Here is an 18,930-nt window from a genome sequence, read left to right on the forward strand (position 1 = left end):
TCTTCTTATAAGCAGAAATCATGTCAAATAAGTCTTGAGAAAAAACTCTTATAATGATTTTTTTTCATAATGAAGAAAAAGCCAAAAGCTCTCATCAGGTTTTATTGAATTGTGTGTTTTTTTGAAATAAAAAGCCATAAAGATAGAGATAGAATTTTCTTAAAATGTGTGAGTTTTAAGTTAAAATTTTTATGTAATCATCAAAAAAATTTAACTTTTTTCTTAGTTTTTTTAGCTTTAATTAAAAAAAACGATCCAAAAAGATGTTCCTATATGTATTCAAATATATATATATATATATATATATATATATATATATATATATATATTTTGAATTTTTTTTTTTTAAAAAAGTATAGACTTCAGGTAGAGAAGGAAAGAAGCGTTGATGGGCCTCTTAGGTAAAGATTAGGTTGAAAGAGTGTCGTAGACAGTGCTTATTTATTATGGTATTTTAGGGGGCGTTTGGTACAACAGAAATTTTTTGTCACTAGGACCAAAAACTTGCTGAGGATATGGTGGGAAAAAATTTTCGCCGGGTAAGTTAAAAAAAAGTGTTTGGTATGCCGAAATTTTTCTGGGAAAATTGAGTGAATTTTACTGATGTTATGTTTGGTTGATAGTATAAAAAGATGGGAATATTAACTAAAGTTACCAAACTACCATCAATTTGAATATAACTGAAATTGTTCTGTCATCGTATTTTTCTTTCTCTCTCTCTCAAACATTGTTTGCTTCTTTGAGTCAATGGCCTCTGTTCGTGGATCTGGTATTACGGCTGCCGGAGAACTTTTGCTCACTACCAATCCCCTAATATGTCATACCTATCCGGCCGCCGTCCACACCGTCTACAACTATTGCATCGCTGACCTGGGGTTACCCACCAACTCCAAACCGAAACGAAACCATTGTCGGTTTCCCCTTAACATAAGATCCACGCTGCAAGCTGCAAATCCATACTTCCTGCATCTCCCGTATTATAACTAGATCGTGATGTATTCTATTTAGAGCTTTCCGAACGAAGTTATCAGCTTCCTACATAAGGGTGTTTTGGTCTTTAAAATTTTGAGTAAATACCCTTTTTTCGCCCCTGGAAATTTTCACGAGGCACAATTTAGTCCCTAGGTAAAAAAAAGTCACATTTCAGTGTCTAATTTTTGAAAAAAGGGACACGTTTGTCCTGTTACTGGGAATGTGACGACCCACTTGACGGAGGCCAGCTGGAACGTTAAGTGGCTGAGTCACTAACGTCACAGCCACATGGAGGAGAAAGGAACAACATCGTCTTACATTGGAAGACTGTATCAGGTGTGTAGAAGGGGACAACATCGTTTGATGAAGATAGACTTCTTGAACTTTTATTGTTGACTCAGTTAACACAGTCAGACAACAAGTAACTTGTCCATACCCGCCATTTCCTCCGCCATTTCCTCAGCTCGTGAGCTTCGTTTCGGTGAAGGTTGGTGACCTACGGTGCTTTGTTACTGTACCTGTCTTCTGCAGTTGCAAGCTTTTGGAAGTAGTGTGGTTTAGGGTGAAGATCCTTAAACCGGTTGTGACTGTGGTGACATTCGTGCAAGGTACGTGAGAGAAACCCTTTCTTTATTATTTGTGGTCCCTCTATCCTTTTTGGTCATTGTGTTTTTGCTTAATGTGGTCCCCTTTGGTGGGGCAAGAGATGGTTCGGGTTTTTTTTCTGTGGTCCCCTTTGGTAGAATATTTTTGGAACTTGTTGCATGTGGTCCCCCTGTTGTTATTTTAAGTTGCTATGTGTAGTGATTACAAAAAAAAACCCCAATTTTTTTAGCAATGCAGCCATTTAAAATAACCGTGACTGTTACAGTATTATAGTAATATTGATAATAATTGATTGGTTGTATGATACTGTAAAATAATTTTAAGGTAGTGTAAAAAAAGATTATGTTCTGTTTTCTATGCAGATGGATGAATATATAGTGATAAGATATCATCATGGGGGTGTGTTGGTTAGGAATGATGAAGGGAAGCTGAATTATGTGAATGGCAGAGTGGATGATTTACTTGAAATGGATTCAGACTATGTAAACCTTCGTGACCTTGAAGCTCTGTTCAAGGGGTATGGTTACCACAAATGTAGGCAGATGTGGTGGTTGAAGCCTGTGAGAGTGATTTAGAGGTTGGCTTGCATCTTTTTGAAAAGGATTCAGATGTTTTGCAAATGGTCAAGGCTGCCTTAAGTAATGGGAACAAAATAGACATATATTTTGATGGTTGCATTGCAGTTCCTGAGATTTTGGCTGGACTTGCAAAAGGGTCTCTTCCTGAAAGTGCTGATGAGGAGGGGGTCTTAGGTGATTTAGTTGGAAGTTCGTGTGAGTTCAATTCTTTTTCTGCTGATGAAAGCAAAGAGGGAGAGGGCAATGGACTGTCATCTTATTCATACGACAGTGTAGAAGATGAGCCTTACAAGCCTCCGCCACCGGGTGTTGATGACGAAACATAGGATAAATTTGATGAATTGGATGAAGATGAGGAGCCAATAATTGCTTTGAAAAAAAAGGTGAAGGGAAAGAAGGAAAAAAAGGCAGTTAACAAGAGTGATAAGGAAGAAAACTTGGAAGAGGATTAGGAGAATATGTCATTTGAAGATCAGGGCTATGGTTACAATTCTGAAGAATTGAAGACTCGTCCTACAAGTGGGGATGGGGAGGTTGAGAGGGAAGTGTTTCCCAAGTTTAATGAGGAGCAGGCCTTTGGTAAGTACAGCTTGAGCTTGGAATGGAGTTTGGCAGCTTGGAGCACTTTAAATTGGGTGTCAAAGACTATTGGGAGGCAATTTGTATGGGTTAAGAATGACAAAGTAAGATCAAGGGCCAAGTGCTCAAATGCTGACTGTGAGTGGATGATATATTGTTCTTGGAGTAACAAATTCAATTGTTTCCAAGTCAAGACATTCAATGAAAACCACACGTGCTGCAGAATTTTCAAAAATGAAAGGGCCACCAGGGATTGGGTTGCTGTAAAGTTGGAGAAAAGGCTGGTCACACAACCCAATATGACAAGAGCCGAGGCTTATGAGCATTTAAAGGAAGAGTACAAGGTCCATGTTCATCTGAAGAAATTAGGGAAGGCACTACACAAAGCCAAGAGAAGAATAGAAGGAAATGAGAAGGAACAGTATGCCAAGCTAAGGGACTACCTGGCTGAGCAACCCTGGCTGCACTTGCCAGATGCAAGTAATTCCACAACCAGTCCCTAATAGCCCACCAATTTTTTCTAAACTGTATATATGCCTTGATGCCTGTAAGAAAGGATTCAAAGCTGGGTGTAGGCCATTGATTGGCCTGGATGGATGTTTCTTAAAGGTTATTATGGGGGACAACTCTTGAGTGCAGTGGGAGAGGATGCAAATAAGAGTTTTTATGTCATTGCTTTTGCAGTTGTTGATAGTGAGACTAAAGAAAATTGGAAGTGGTTTTTGAACTTGTTACAAGAGGACATTGGCAGCCATGTAGTACATGGCTGGAACTTCATTTCTGATCAACAAAAGGTATGATTATTTCAAATTTATTTTCCTTTTTTAAAAGTTGTACATTGCTAGCCATGTGTGATCACTTTTGTTGTTGCTTGATATATGAATGCAGGGTTTGATACCAGCATTACAGGAGGTCATGCCTGGTGCCCATCACAGGTTCTGTGTGCAGCACGTGTGGAAGAATTTTATTAAGCAATGGAAGGACAAAGCCATTAGGGGAATAGTGTGGGAAGCTGCACGCTGCACTACTGTGCCCCAATTCCAAAGAACAATGCAGAAATTGAAGGAGTTGAATGAAGATGCTTGGGCATACCTTCACAAGATTGACCCCTCATGCTGGGTGAAGGCCTATTTTAGTCACTGGCCCAAGTGTGACAATATAACCAACAACATGGCTGAGGTGTGGAATGCAAAAATTGTTGGATACAGTCCAAGCCCATTGTCAGCCTATGTGAAGAACTTAGATGCTATATCATGAGGAGGATGGCTGCCCATCAAAGAATACTTGGTACAATTAGGGGTAAAATTGCCCCAGCACAACAGAAGAAGTTGGATCAATTGAAGGTGTTAAGCAACTCCTGGACACCTCCTTCTTTTTCTTTTATTTATTTATTTATCAGCGTGGTTCAAAGCTACCGGATCGGATAGCTCTCATACCAATTTGATACAGATCTCTATTGAAAATAAGGAACAATCAACTAATAACAGAGAAACCAAGACTTTTTGGCCTAAATAATCAGATTTTTCATATATTTATGGAAATCAAGATACAATTACAGATCCTATGACATTAAACAGAGACATATTACAAGAAAAGGAACAATTACAAAACTGGAAATGCATAACAGTAAAGGAAATATAATAAAGGATAATGGTGAAGCAATTGGAGAGGCTTCACTCTCTCCCAAGAGTCCAATTCCAATATACTTTTCTGATGCCCCACCATGTTGCCTTCCCTCTGTATATAACTAACTTCAAGTCACCTCCATGCTCTCCATTCTGTTACGGGGTAATTTGGGAAACTCCTAGCTGACATGGCATTAGTTGTGTGTTTGCTGACTAGGATCGTATCAATACTCCCCCCTAACAATCACCTTGTCCTCAAGGTGATATTTAGTCCCCAATCACCTTCCACCCGGATCCCATTGCTTAAATTGTAAACCACAACTTATGACAAAAACACAGAGACTACCTCCGGGGTCCCATCGCCTATCCACATTAGCTCTCAATGCTGAACGCCTTGTTGTTTGATTTCTGAACTTAGAAAAATGGTTGAATACATCTTCCTTAAACATAAGGTACCTTTTCCCTTCTTGAAAATTCAAAGAATAAAATATTCTCCTAACCCACCATTGTGACTCACAGAGATGGCATTCAATTTCTCTGAAATCAGCAGTCATACCAATCAATGAAGCATTTTCGCAAAAATATTCGAGCCAAGTAACAGCTGAGTTACCAATCAATTGAACATTATTTGAAAATGATGAACCCGCAAGTGCCTTGGCAGCAATGACAATAATTGAATGAAACTTGAAAACCGATTTGGCAGCCATAAATCGATTCTCTTCCTTTACACCTACGTAAAGCTTAAAAACAGACCTGTATGAGGATAGATCAGCTGCAAAAAACAGCAATGCTGATGGCTTCTTGGTTGTATATTCCTTCTTCGTAACAGCTTCAGGCAAGTCGAGTTGAGATGATAAGCACCCATTAATGAACCTTGGAGCTTGCTTTCGATAACATGCCCCCTGCAATAAATCCTCTTCACGAAATCAGCGCATATAGCTGCAGCATGGCCCTTTTTTTCCAAAACATAGTTGTATCAAGGAAGATCATCGGGTCGGTAATGTCTGCAAATTGTGCTCCTTGCTCGTCGATGGTGGCTGGCGCTGAAGAGTGTTGTCTACTCCCCCTTCTTTTGGTGACTTCATCCTTCACAACCCAACTTTTACATTGATAGAAAATATGTCTTTTTAGTCCCCTTAGCCCAAATGGGTCATTGGGCGTGCAAGCCCAATCTGTCACTAAAACATAATTTCTTCTAAAACTTCTTCCAGATTGGGCTGAAAATAACATGTTAATAGTGTGGGCCACTTTTCTAATTTGACCCAATTCCTCCTCTGACCTAATTCCCTCATCTAGGTCTTGTGTGTTTGTGGCTGCCATCTTCTTCCTCGGTTGAAATGCCAATAGTTTACTGTTCTCGTCTTCTTCCATTGGTCGCCACACAAAGACACGTCCATCTTCACAAGAAGCTTTAAGTATGGCGGTTTAGGTAATGGCGGTGGATACTCCACCTCCACTAGTGCTTCTGACTTCGATGGTTCACACACCACCTTCCCTAACAGCTCGCTTTCCTTTTTTGTAGTCGTCTCTTTTCCTTGAAGATTCGCGTTTGCTGGTTCAGGCAATGGTGGAAGGCTGACAACCACCGTCAATGGCTGTGTTGTTGCCGGCAACTGCATATCCAAAACCTTGTTCGTAAGCTCTGCATCTACTTTCTCGTGCTTCTCCAACACTGATTTTTTATGCATTTCCGATCTTGTATCATCTTCTTCCCAGCAAATCTTTTTGTTCATGATTTTCTGCTTCTCTAGTTTTGGTGTCTCTTTCTTTTCTATCAACAAGTTTCCTTCCCTCTCCATTTCTGAATTCAAATGGCCCCTGTCTTTCTCTTCGTCACAAAGATATAAATCAGGATCAAATTCCGGTTGAAATTCCTTTAGCATCGCCTTTGAGAAATCCCACCAACTTGCCTTCAATTTCGACCCCCTCCAGAACAGGTACCAAATGCGATCATATCTTTTCAGTCCCTTCTCAGCCTCTGAAATTTTCTTCGTTTCTGGAGTTCCTTTCATCTTGAAGTATTGCTCCATTTGGATCTGCCATCCATATGCTTCCACTCCATCAAACACCGGAATCATCTTGAAATCACCTCCTTCTTTTTCTTTTATTTATTTATTTATCAGCGTGGTTCAAAGCTACCAGATCGGATAGCTCTGATACCAATTTGATACAGATCTCTATTGAAAATAAGGAACAATCAACTAATAACAGAGAAACCAAGACTTTTTGGCCTAAATAATCAGATTTTTCATATATTTATGGAAATCAAGATACAATTACAGATCCTGTGACATTAAATAGAGACAAATTACAAGAAAAGGAACAATTACAAAACTGGAAATGCATAACAGTAAAGAAAATACAATAAAGGATAGTGGTGAAGCAATTGGAGAGGCTTCACTCTCTCCCAAGAGTCCAATTCCAATATACTTTTGTGATGCCCCACCATGTTGCCTTCCCTCTGTATATAACTAACTTCAAGTCACTTCCATGCTCTCCATTCTGTTACGGGGTAATTTGGGAAACTCCTAGATGACGTGGCATTAGTTGTGTGTTTGCTGACTAGGATCGTATCAGATGCTTTCCCCATCCCCACAATAGATGAGTTACTAGATGAGTTATTTGGGGCCAAGATATTCAGCAAGCTTGATTTACGCTCCGGTTACCACCAAATACGGATGCAACCCGAAGACATACACAAGACAACATTTAGAACTCACGAGGGTCACTATGAGTTTAAAGTGATGCCTTTTGGCCTAACCAACGCGCCTGCAACTTTTCAAGCTGCCATGAATAGGATCTTTCGTCCTTATTTGCGCAGGTTTATCGTGGTTTTTTTTATGATGTCTTGATTTATAGTTCATCCTTAACTGAACATGTTAGCCATTTAGAAATTGCATTGCAATGTTTACTGCAAAACTCATTTTTTGTTAAATTGAGTAAATGTGAATTTGGTGTGGATGAGATAGCATATTTGGGGCATGTAGTCACAGCCAATGGTGTAAAGGCCAACCCCAAGAAAATTTCAGCAATGATTGATTGGCCAGTACCTATATCAATTAAACAGCTGAGAGCTTTTTTGGGATTGACGGGGTATTATCGTAGATTTGTTAAGGGTTATGCATCTATAGCTTACCTAATCACTGAATTACTGAAGCATGAGAAACTGATTTGGAATCTTGCAGCAATGCAATCTTTCACAGCATTGAAGGAAGCTGTATCATCAACTCTTGTGTTACAGCTACCCAATTTCGCTTCTTCTTTTGTTGTTGAATTTGATGCATCGAATTTGGGGGCTGGGGCAGTGTTGTTGTAGCATGGGAAACCAGTATCTTTCTTTAGTAAGAAATTTGGGCCAAGAATGGCAGCCTCTTCTGCTTATGTGCGTGAGCTGTATGCAGTGACAGAGGGCATTAAAAAGTGGCGTCATTACTTGCTTGGTTCTCATTTCATCCTTAGAACAGATCACCAGAGCTTAAGGGAGTTATTGACACAAGCAATTCAAACTCCTGAGCAGCAAAAATATGTGTACAAGTTGATGGGCTATAATTTCACAATTGAGTACAAATCTGGCATATCAAATGTAGTTGCAGATGCCCTTTCAAGGCAATTCTCAGATGAGGACACTGCAACTATTAATGCATTACGTTCGGAGCCAACCTTGGATATTTGGGAGAAAGTTCGAGCAGAAAACAAAGTTGATCAGGAGTTATTGTTACTACACAAAGAACTCGAGCAACGAACACATCAAGATAAGGCATTGTGCAACAAGGATGTGATGCTTTTTCTTAATAATAAATGCCTGCTGGGATCAAATTCTGCTTTGAAGGAAACTTTGTTAATAGAGGCTCACTGTTCACAGCTTGGAGGACATGCAGGTGTACACCGAACATTTTTACGTCTTTCTACTTCATTCATATGGAAGAATATGAGAAAGGATGTTAAGCAATTTGTAAAAGAATGTGTGGTTTTGTCAACAAATTAAAAGCTTCACACAGTTACCTTTTGGATTGTTACAGCCACTCCAAATTCCTGATGCAATGTTTGATGACCTCACATTGGATTTTATTACTTCTCTTCCACGTTCCAATGGTTATACCGCTGTTTTGGTTGTTGTGGATAGATTATCAAAATATGGCCATTTTGGAGCTTTACCATCGTCTTATACAGCTGCCACTGTTGCTCACCTTTTTTGTAACATGGTAGTTAAATTACATGGATTTCCAAAATCCTTGGTGTCAGACAGAGACCTAATTTTCATGAGTAAATTTTGGCGTCAATTATTTACATTGAGTGGTACTACATTGCAAGCTACATCAGCTTACCACCCTCAATTGAATGGCCAGAGTGAGGTGACCAATCGGTATGTGGAGCAGTATCTCAGGGCATTTTGCTCAGAACAGAATCATAAATGGTTTACATTGTTGTGTTGGGCTGAATTACATTACAATACCTCTGTCCATTCTTCTATTAATATGTCCCCTTTTCAAGCCTTATATGGGAAGGTACCTACCTTAGTACCTTAATATCAGAAATGGGAAGTAAAGGTTGAGGTCGTTGACATGATGCTGTTCCAACGTCAACAAGTTCTCAATCTATTGAAAACTCAGCTGCGGCAAGCTCAGTTGCGCATGAAAAATAATGCAGATAAGAAGAGACAGGAGAGAACGTTTCAGGTTGGAGACAAGGTTTTGCTAAAATTGCAACCTTACAGACAGTTGTCGGTAGCTAGGAGAGCTAATCATAGGCTTGCCAAAAGGTACTTTAGACCATTTCCAGTTGAAAAGGTAATCAGCCCTGTGGCTTATCGATTAACATTACCTGAAGGTAGCATGATTCATCCTACTTTCCACGTCTCCTTGTTGAAACCATTTTTTGGTAAAGCTGAAGTTAGTTATGATCCTCTCCCTGTATCGAGTATGGACAACAAGCCAATTCAACAACCGGTTGCAGTGTTGGCTACAAGACAGACAAAGGCTCGAGGAAGGTTCATAACAGAGTGTTTGGTTCAATGGTCCTCCACTGTTCCTGAAGATGCTTCTTAGGTGGAGCTGAGAGAGTTGAAGCAGGTTTACCCTGAACTCAACCTTGAGGACAAGGTTACTGTTTTAGGGGAGGCTGTTGATACGAAGAAGGAAGGGGATAAGGGAGCTCCAAGGCATGGAATCAGATTGAAGGGATGTCCAACTTGGGCTAAAGACTATATGTAGTAGAAGATGTAAGAATAGTTGCTGATATAGTCATATTGTATAGGACACATGGGTAGTGGCTTTGTAATAACCCGATACGTGTTGAGTATAGCTGAGTAGGAAAACACGTGTAAAGCATATGTGAGTATAAATAGATACAATTGTGTAATGAACATGATTGATTGAGAAATAAGAAATTGGTTACGTGTTGTTATTCAGTTACTCTACTTGAGTGTATCAATTTGCATTGGATGTTTATGCATATTTTGGTTTCCTCTAAGGGTGACTTTCGATTGTTGATGGATTCGTGGCTTCAGGAGAACGGGATGGACCGCATTTCTATGATGAGATTGACGTGGGCACCGCGTTAGGTGAAGTACTCCAAATTTGTACTCGCTAGAAGTTAAAGAACGTAATCAAAATATCTTATTGCTAACTATATTTCTATAAGGTTAACATATTCTTACAAGGCTTTTACTGGTAATGTCTTAGACGGTAGAATTTCGGGTGTTCAAGCTATGAAAGAGGAAATGGAGGCATTGGACCGAAATCACACAAGAAAAATGGTTGATTTATGGAGGGGAAATAAAGTTATGGGGTACAAGTATGTTTTCAATATCAAGTATAGGTCGTTTGATACGAGAGAAAGGCACAAAACATGATTGTTTGTGAAGGATATACACAAATCTATGGATTAAAATTACAAGAAAACATTCTTCCCGTTTGCTAAGTTGAATAATGTTAGGGTATTATTATCGTTTGAAGCTAATATGGATGAATCATTGCACCAGTTTGATGTGAAGAATGTTGTTCTTTATTGGAACCTAAAGGTGGAGATCTATATGAAAGATTCTACCCGGGTATAGGTATGATGACAACCCTAACACACTATGTAAGCTAGAAATAAAGCAAAAAGTTGTGTGGCAAAAGGGGTGGGGTGGATTTACATTTTAGGCCCATAGGCCCATCATTGGATAGGAAATGTTATTGATAGGTGATTTACATTCGGGTAACTCACATGAGTAGGAGGGAACTTTGTTATGTGGAGAAGTAAAAGCAAAAAAGTTGTGTCATTATATAGTGCTGGGCCGATTTTAAAGGAGTGGCAAAAGGGGTGGGTTGATTGTTGTGGCTTAAGAGGTTACTAACTGAGCTGGGTTATCCTTTGAAGCCTGGAATGAAATTATTTTGTGATGACAAGGTTGCAATCGGCGTATGCTAGGACCTTGTTGAAACACAAGTTGACTGAAATTTTATCAAAGAGAATTTGGAGGATAAAGTTATGAAGTTGTCATTTGTTAGATGTGGAGATAATTGGCTAATATGCTTACAAAGGTTGTGTTAAACAGAGATTTTAAGAACTCACTTGTCAAGTTGAATATCACGGACATTCACCAACGTGGGTTATTGGCATGGGCTAGACATAATATTCTTTCTTTGGTTTTCATGCGATATTCATGCAGAATCTTGTATTTGAGAAAATAGCCATTTTTTTTTTTTGGTAAACAAGAAAATAGCGATTAAATAGAATAAGTTTTAAGATTTTGTCAATTAAAATTAATTATTAGTTTCAATTTTTACGTATATGATGTAATTTCACTTTACTGGAAAATGAGATACAAAATTTATTTTTTACTTCACATTCTTCCAAAAATTTGACACAATCAATAATAATGTAGAACAATAAATATATATATGTATAATAATAAAAAAATCCCATTACACCATTAATGATCTCTTATAAAAAAAACTCATTACACCTTAGTACAACTAGAGGTGTAAATGGGTCAGGTTGGCCTGACCTAGCCTACAGCCCGGTCTACGTTGAAAAGTTGAGTAGGCTTAGGCTTATAAGAAAGTATTTTTAACAAATAGGTCGTAGGTCAATTTTGTCAAGCCTTGACTAAAGCTTTGTAGGCTGGCCTATTTAATTTTTAAAAATAAAATAAAATAAAATATTTATTTTAAGTGGCAATTAATACCAACCCTTGTCTTGATAGTGGTTTAAAGATATTTCAATGAATGATATTCTCTTGTAGACTTTATTTCATCTTTGGTTGACCTAGTAATTGTATTTTTTTATTTTCTCTATTTCTTTGACTCTATTCCTCTCTGATATACATTATAGAGCTGGGGTATTATGTCACCTCTTTCTTGTTTGTCATTTTTTATTTTTTATGAAAAGTACTAATACATGTATGAATGGAACTTTGCTCGGTATATTTTTTTAGTTATTTTTTTTACTGTTGTAAAAATTTTAATGCTCATTAGTGAGATTTTTATCTCGTGTAAAAAAATGTAACAATTTATGAACACATTAATGACTTGTAATCTCAAGTGAATATTTTAAAAATTGTTAATTTTTTTTTAAAAATATATCATGAGGGAGGCCTACAAGGCCTGTAGGCCAGGCTCCCTAATTTTTAAAAATAAGTCAGGCTTGACCTATAAATAAAGCTTTTAGTAGGCCAGATAGGCTGAATATTTTTTTTACCCTGGCTTAGGCCAGAAAAAGCCAAAGTCCAGCCCAACCCATTTATCCCCTGAGTACAGGCAAGTATCCATTGCACAAATTAAAGATTAATTTTTTTTATTCAACTTACCTTTTAAACAAAATAATGTGTCTTTCATAGAAGCTTACTTGGTCACATCAACCACAATACAATCAGGTAGAAATGGAAAATTGAATTATTGGGTGTTTCAGAGAAACTTCCATGGTCAAATTTGGAAATTGCATAACGGAATACTCGCACTTTGTATAAAAATGATAACCTCATTTCTCTAATCTGTATGGATTGGATCACTAGCCAAAGTGTCGGTCCTAGAAATTATTGTTTATAGTTGCACATTTAATGACCCGGGTTTGGAGAAAGTGTCTCCGAATTTTTTTTCAAATAAAATTTTAAATGCATTAAAAAATATATATATAAATAGGAAAAAAATTTTCAACTTAACATAAATCATTATTTCCAACACCTTTTTTTTTATAAAGCTGATTTATTGTATGGCATAATAAAATATCCAATAAAATATATGTCATCTCATTCCATTTCATTGTATTCTATTTATTTTCATTACATTCTTTATTATATATCCAAGCAAAATTTAATTTAACCAATATCATACTTGTAGGAAATCTTAGATTTATGCGGAAGCGGTTTAGGACCTAGTACATTGGTATGCTTACCGAATCATCCTTGTTTCACAATTACCTCTCGGTGCGCAGGTCTCGTGTAGAATCTTCCCTTGTAGGATTCCTCTTCACGAACAGCTCACCTCAGCGCCGCAGCACGAACAACCTCCTTGAAGCTGGACTGTGGCAGATCTTCCAAACTATCTCTCGAGGAGGAAGGGGAAGTGTGTGGGCACTGATTAGATTCAGAGCTTGCCTCTTTCTCACAAAAAGGACCTTGGAGGCTGACGACTTAAGAGGTACTATTTATATGGGTTCCAAGAAACCCTAGCTCATTGGGCTCTAGGTTCCTTGGGCTCTTCTCATACTAATAACCCATTTGGGCTTTAGTAAAAGAGCAAACCCAACAATCTCCCACTTGCTCTTTTGGATACAAACTTGAGTCGTAAAACCCAAGATCATGTAACCCATAAGTCATCATCTATCCGAAAAATACCCCATCCCTTGTCTCAAGCTAGCTTGGGGATCTTCCATCTGTTATTAATCAAGGCTCCTGATAATCAACGAATGATTATCTAATTCGGTTCTACTCCACTAAAAGCCCGAACTTGAACTCCAAGATTAACAACACTTATAACATGAATATGCATCGCCCCTTTGTAGAATGTCTATAATTGATTGACAAGTTTTCTGTAACTCAATCAATTATTTATTCCCTTGACTATGATAGTTTCTTTAATGGATTACATGCACTGGCCAGTGTCTTTAATATCCAAGTACCGAAACATATCAAGGGGACATATCCTACAAATTCCATGTTGTTTATCTCATAAATACCGATAATCAAATAATCTCACTCCCAAAATACCGAGTTATTGGCCGTCAATAGATCGAACCTCACCCGTTGGTAAATCAAAGAATGAAAACTATTTGATTACCTATTTATAATAAACTCAGGATTAAGAGCAATTACATAACTATAGTTAACTAGAGATTTGATACCTTATGACAGAAAAACAACCTTAATCAAATCTCTCCTTGATCCTTTCAATGTGAATGTTAACTCACACCAATATTTTACAATGATTCAGACAAAACCATTTCATAAAATATTGCAGCCTAAATAAAGTGCCCAACTTTATTTAACAGCTGTGAATCCATTCATCAATTGTGAGAACCTATGATCATGTCCTCTATGAACGTATCCATATGATCATATACTCCACAATTTGATCCGGACCTTTATGTTTGTAAATAGTGCGCAAAATAAATAAATAAAACCTTATTTATGAAATTCAGAAAATTATTTTATTGTTTCATTGTCTTACTCCAAGAGCACAATGAAACCAATAACTCTCACTTGCTTAATGCAAGTCTGGGATCCTCCTAAGACCCAAAGAAGTAACATGCCTCTCGAACACAAGTTCAGGCAAACTCTTAGTAACTGGGTCTGCAAGATCCACCTCTAATGCTATCTGAGTTTAGTGAAAAACTCATAGCTCGAGGTTGATTTTCTTGAGTCAATATCCACTTGAAATAACTGAATTTTTGAAAACTCAGCTTTTCAAGACTCCCACTAGAATATACCAGCATATAATCTCTCGTTCTCCAAAGATACTTGAGTACATGCTTAACAATAATCTAGTATTCCCCTAGGTTCAAAATGGTACTATCTCACTACTCCCACTGCGTGACAGATGTCTGGTTTAATGCCCAACATGATATGCATGAGTCTACCTTTGCCAAAACATAAGATATCCTACTCATGCATTCTTTCTTCTTAGAAGTCTTTGGTTACTCCTTAGGAAGATGAATTCCACATCTGAGAATTATAATTCTTCTATTAGAATTCTCATGTTGAATTTTGGCAAGAGTTTTGTCAGTGTAAGTAGCCTGAGGTGATGCCAACAACTTATTCTTCCGGCCTCATAAGAGTTTTATACCAAGAATATAATTGGCTTCCCCAGTACTTCCATACCAAAACACTAACTTAGCCAACTCTTTATGCTTGATATTACCTCCACGTTGTTTCCAATAAGGAGCATATCATCTACATAAAGTACCAGAAAAACTACTGTCTTCCGTTGAATCCTTTACATACAAATACACATCATTCATCAAGGTTCTCTCAAAATCAAAATTTTGATAACCTGATCAAAACTGATGTTCCAAGACCTGGATGCTTGCTTAAGACTATGAAATAGACTTTCACAACTTGCATACCGTGTGTTTCTACCCATTTGCTATAAACCCTTTTTGGTTGTAGTATGCAGATATCCTGACATCCAACTCCCAAAATTAAATCTCATAATTGAGACTTATAGCAACTAAGAGAATCTGGATAGACTCAAGCATGGCGTCTGGAAAAAATTGTCTCCAAGCTAGCTTTGAAGGTTTTCACCTTTCTGTCCATCCTCTCTTTGCCTTTTATGTCCACATGCACCTTGTGGGTTTTACCCCTCTTGGTGTCTTTACTAGGACCAAACAGAGTTGAAATACAAGTATTTCATCTCATTGTTCATAGCTTGAGCAACACTTGATCAACAACATCTTCTAGTGCATTATCGTAACTAGTAGGATCAATATCACTCAACAAGAAACAACTTGAGAATTAACAAGGTTCTCTCCCACTACGAATGTATTGCACTAGACCTTGTGTATTTATAGGTAAAACAAAGAGTGGGTCAAATGATGGATCTTCAATTTCTTGAGGATCCGCTTATACTTGATATTGTTCCTTTACATGTGATACTAATATTTCTACTAGTTTCACTTATATATTATCATGTTGAATTTCCAATCATGGTTCTCTTGTTTGTTCACTTAGAGATATATTTATCCCCTCTTGAACAATCAAGGGAACAGTGGATGAAGCTTCTAGAGATTCTTGAAATTCTTGATCTGAGATAAATCTCATCAAGAATAACTTAACTTAAGAGCTTATAATTTCTTATCTAGTCCTCCTTTAAGAAAATCATGTGAGAGCTCACTTAGATTATCTTGTCCTTAAGACTATATAAGAAATCATCCCTAGTTCTCTTAGGGTAGCCAAAAGATATGCACTCTTCCATACAAGATTTCATCTCATTTGACTGCTGTTGTAGGACGTGTGTCGTAGCACCCTAAATCCGAATATGGTTTGATCTGGGCTTGCACCCTTTCCATAATTCTTTAGGTGTCTTTACAACAAACTTTGACAGAACCAAGTTAAGAAGGTACATTTCCTTCTCTTAGGCATCTCCCTTGAACAACATTGACAAAGATGAATAACTGAACATGATCTTCACCAAGTCTAGAAATGTTTGATTTTTGCATACTGCAACTTCATTCAACTAACGCGTTCTTAGAGTTGACAGTTACGAAAATTATCCCCTCTTAAATCAAGTAAGACCTGAACTTACCAGATAAGCAGCCAACACTTTAGTCAGACCAAAGTGTTTTTGATTTGAACACCTACATGCTTTTCTGCCTCAGACCAAACCTCTTGGAAATTTCCAAAAACTTTAGACTTACGACGCACTTGGTTCATCTGTCCAAATCCAGAGTAAACATTCATATAATGAAGTACTCATCACCTCTTCTGGTCTGAACGCTAATTGGTCCACATACATTAGTATGTACCAGTTCCAGTTGAATAGTTGCGCAAACCTTTTTGGCCCTTGTAGGATTGCTTGGCCATTTTACCTTCCAAATAAGACTAACATGTAGCTGTTAGTTAAAAGATTCTTGAACTTTCAGTCCCTCTTTTAACTAAAACATGTTTCCTACTTGAGATAATGTGACTCAATCACAAAGGCCAAAGTTATGTTTCATTTGAAACTTTTATTTCTTTGGTGAATGTTCTTGTTCATCACCTTTTCCATTCAACATAACAAATTTAAAAAGGGTATAGGACATATGTAATAAAGACTATTTAAACAATGTACCAGAAAAAACAAGACGAAGATGAACTTCGAAATGTAACTGAGGAATCAATTGCATTGTCAACCCATGTTTTAACCAAAACAACTAACAAAAATTGAATTCCTCTTGAAATCTGGAACAAATAAACAGTCACCCAAAACCATAGTCTTATAAATAACTTGTCCTACTGCAAATGCAGACACAAGTTCCCATTTTCAAGCTTAAAATATCTATGTCCATTGCTGACAGGTATGCCATGTTTGAACTACTACAAAGAGTAACAAACATAATCAGTGATTCCTGAATCAATAATTCATTCACTGATCAGGCCTCAATATACCCATGTCTGGTTCTTTTCATCACCTCTGGGCAATTTTTCTTTCAGTGTCCCTTCAGTCTGCACTTGAAGAACTTGCCTTGCGGCTTCTTCATAGCAACTGGTTTGACAACTGATAACCAAGTCATTTTGTTCTTGTTACCACCCTTGGGTTTCCCTTTGGATTTAACAAGACTCTTAGCAAAACCTGCACCGACTGCATTCTGTCTAGCAGAGCTGCTAGACGCAGCAAACATGTCATTAAGAGTCTGAAGCATTTCTACTCCACTCTTAATCATGTACACTTGCTTCTGCAAGTATTTGGAAAGACTGACAATAATATAGCAGCGAACTACCATATCTGCCCTTTCCTAATCTGAGAAATGCATCTTAGTTTCCTAAGACGCATCCTCTGCAGGTTGCTATGGCCCTCGCATTGTCAGAACAAATTTTAGCTTCCATGTTTTAGAACAATATCAAAAAATTTGCTTTTCACTTATTCATAGTTGGTACCATCTAGAGGTTTTCGACTCAAAATCATTTCTAAGATATTTTCTGAAAAACATATAAAGCACACAATTACAAACAAATAATGCAATAAACAAACGAAGTGCAAGTAGATTCTCATAACTACTCTTGTTTATTGTTAACAATCCTTCAGTTTATCTTTACAAGGCTTACGATGGGCAAGTCACTTGTAAAAACCAAAATTGTTATTTGGGCCTTCAGTGCCATTGCCAGAGCCTCGATGGGAGGGTTAACAATTTTACCAAAGTTGAATGTAATTAACCATTGTTTAATTTCAAAATTATCCTTAGTGTCTAAGCATTGCCGACGATGGGCCGTACAATACTTTACTAAAATTTTGAAATTATTAAGATTTAATCTAGTGAAATCTGATTATCCTTATCCGATGGGGCTTCAGCGATAACCATTTCACTAATAAACCCACAAATGGAGCCCGCAGGTTTTAAAATTAATTAATTTTTAAAACCTTCACCCATTCAACATTTTTGTTTGAGAATTTTCATAAGCCCAGTCGAATTCATTGTTTAATTTCAAAATTATCTTTAATAACTTAGTATTATCGACGATGGGCCGTACAATACTTTATTAAAATTTTGAAATTATTAAGGCCCAATAAAATCCAATCATGCTTATCCGTTGGGGCCTCACATGATTATTTTATTGATAGGCCCACAATGCGCCTGGAGGTTAAATTAATTTCTTAATTTAAATCTCCTCCCATAGATATTTAAGTCCAATCTAATAAAATCCAATCATGCTTATTCGATGGGACTTCACATGATTATTTTATTAATGGTCCTATAATGCGCTTGAAGGTTAAATTAATCTCTTAATTTAAATCTCCTTCCATTCAACATAAGCAACATTTTCTAATTTCCAAGAATTATTTAATTGAGAGTATCCTTTGTTTGATTTCAAAAACTATATAAGTAAGAGCGCCGATAAACGTGCACTAAGCTTAACATAATTTTGAAAGCATTAAGGTCCTGAAATCCGGTCACTTTACGTCAGCGTGTGCTCCAAACAATCATGATACATGAATGTTGTATGCAGCGTGTGTTATTCCATGACCATTTCAGAAAACCCACAAATTACTCGCAAAATAAAAGAATTCTCTTAGGAAATTTTCTCTAATTATTTTTCTAGATTTAAATCATCCAAATAGCTGACTTAATTATTAATCTAGATTGCAACAATCATAATAATTATCATTTATGAGGATAATTTGAAATCAAAATAATTTCCATAACGATTATTTGTCTTGATGTTAATTATCCAAAATTAATTAATTCAATTATTAATCTAGATTTTTAATAAAAATCATAATAATTATTAATTAATTTCTTAGGATGATTTAAAATCAAAATAATCCCATAATAACTATCATACTAGTCGCTGAAGACATAATAGCTATTATGCTCATGCAATCATACAAGTTATGCAACAATATGGCACCACCTATTCTATAATGGGATTAGCCTCCTTGTTACAAATCGAGAAA

General features: G+C 37.0%; 1 protein-coding gene across 1 annotated transcript; it reads left to right on the top strand.

Moving 5' to 3' along the window:
- The first annotated feature begins 2,614 nt into the window (after window positions 1-2,614).
- On the top strand, window positions 2,615-3,992 carry LOC133287124 (uncharacterized). Its single transcript, XM_061484677.1, has 3 exons — window positions 2,615-3,215; window positions 3,375-3,529; window positions 3,624-3,992. The coding sequence occupies exons 1-3, from the start codon at window positions 2,615-2,617 to the stop codon at window positions 3,990-3,992; spliced, it is 1,125 nt and encodes a 374-aa protein (XP_061340661.1).
- The last annotated feature ends 14,938 nt before the right edge of the window (window positions 3,993-18,930 follow it).

Source organism: Gastrolobium bilobum, unplaced genomic scaffold (assembly GCF_033153095.1).
Source record: "Gastrolobium bilobum isolate Gb01-03AN ecotype WA unplaced genomic scaffold, APGP_CSIRO_Gbil_v1 utg14517, whole genome shotgun sequence".
In the NCBI taxonomy this organism is placed as follows: Eukaryota; Viridiplantae; Streptophyta; class Magnoliopsida; order Fabales; family Fabaceae; genus Gastrolobium; species Gastrolobium bilobum.

Bases quoted from the DNA above. Each gene is read 5' to 3' on its own strand.
- LOC133287124 (XM_061484677.1), top strand. From the start codon at position 2,615: ATGTCATTTGAAGATCAGGGCTATGGTTACAATTCTGAAGAATTGAAG. The intron at 3,216-3,374 runs GTAATTCCACAA...TCTTGAGTGCAG, and splicing joins GCTGCACTTGCCAGATGCAA to TGGGAGAGGATGCAAATAAG. The intron at 3,530-3,623 runs GTATGATTATTT...ATATGAATGCAG, and splicing joins TCATTTCTGATCAACAAAAG to GGTTTGATACCAGCATTACA.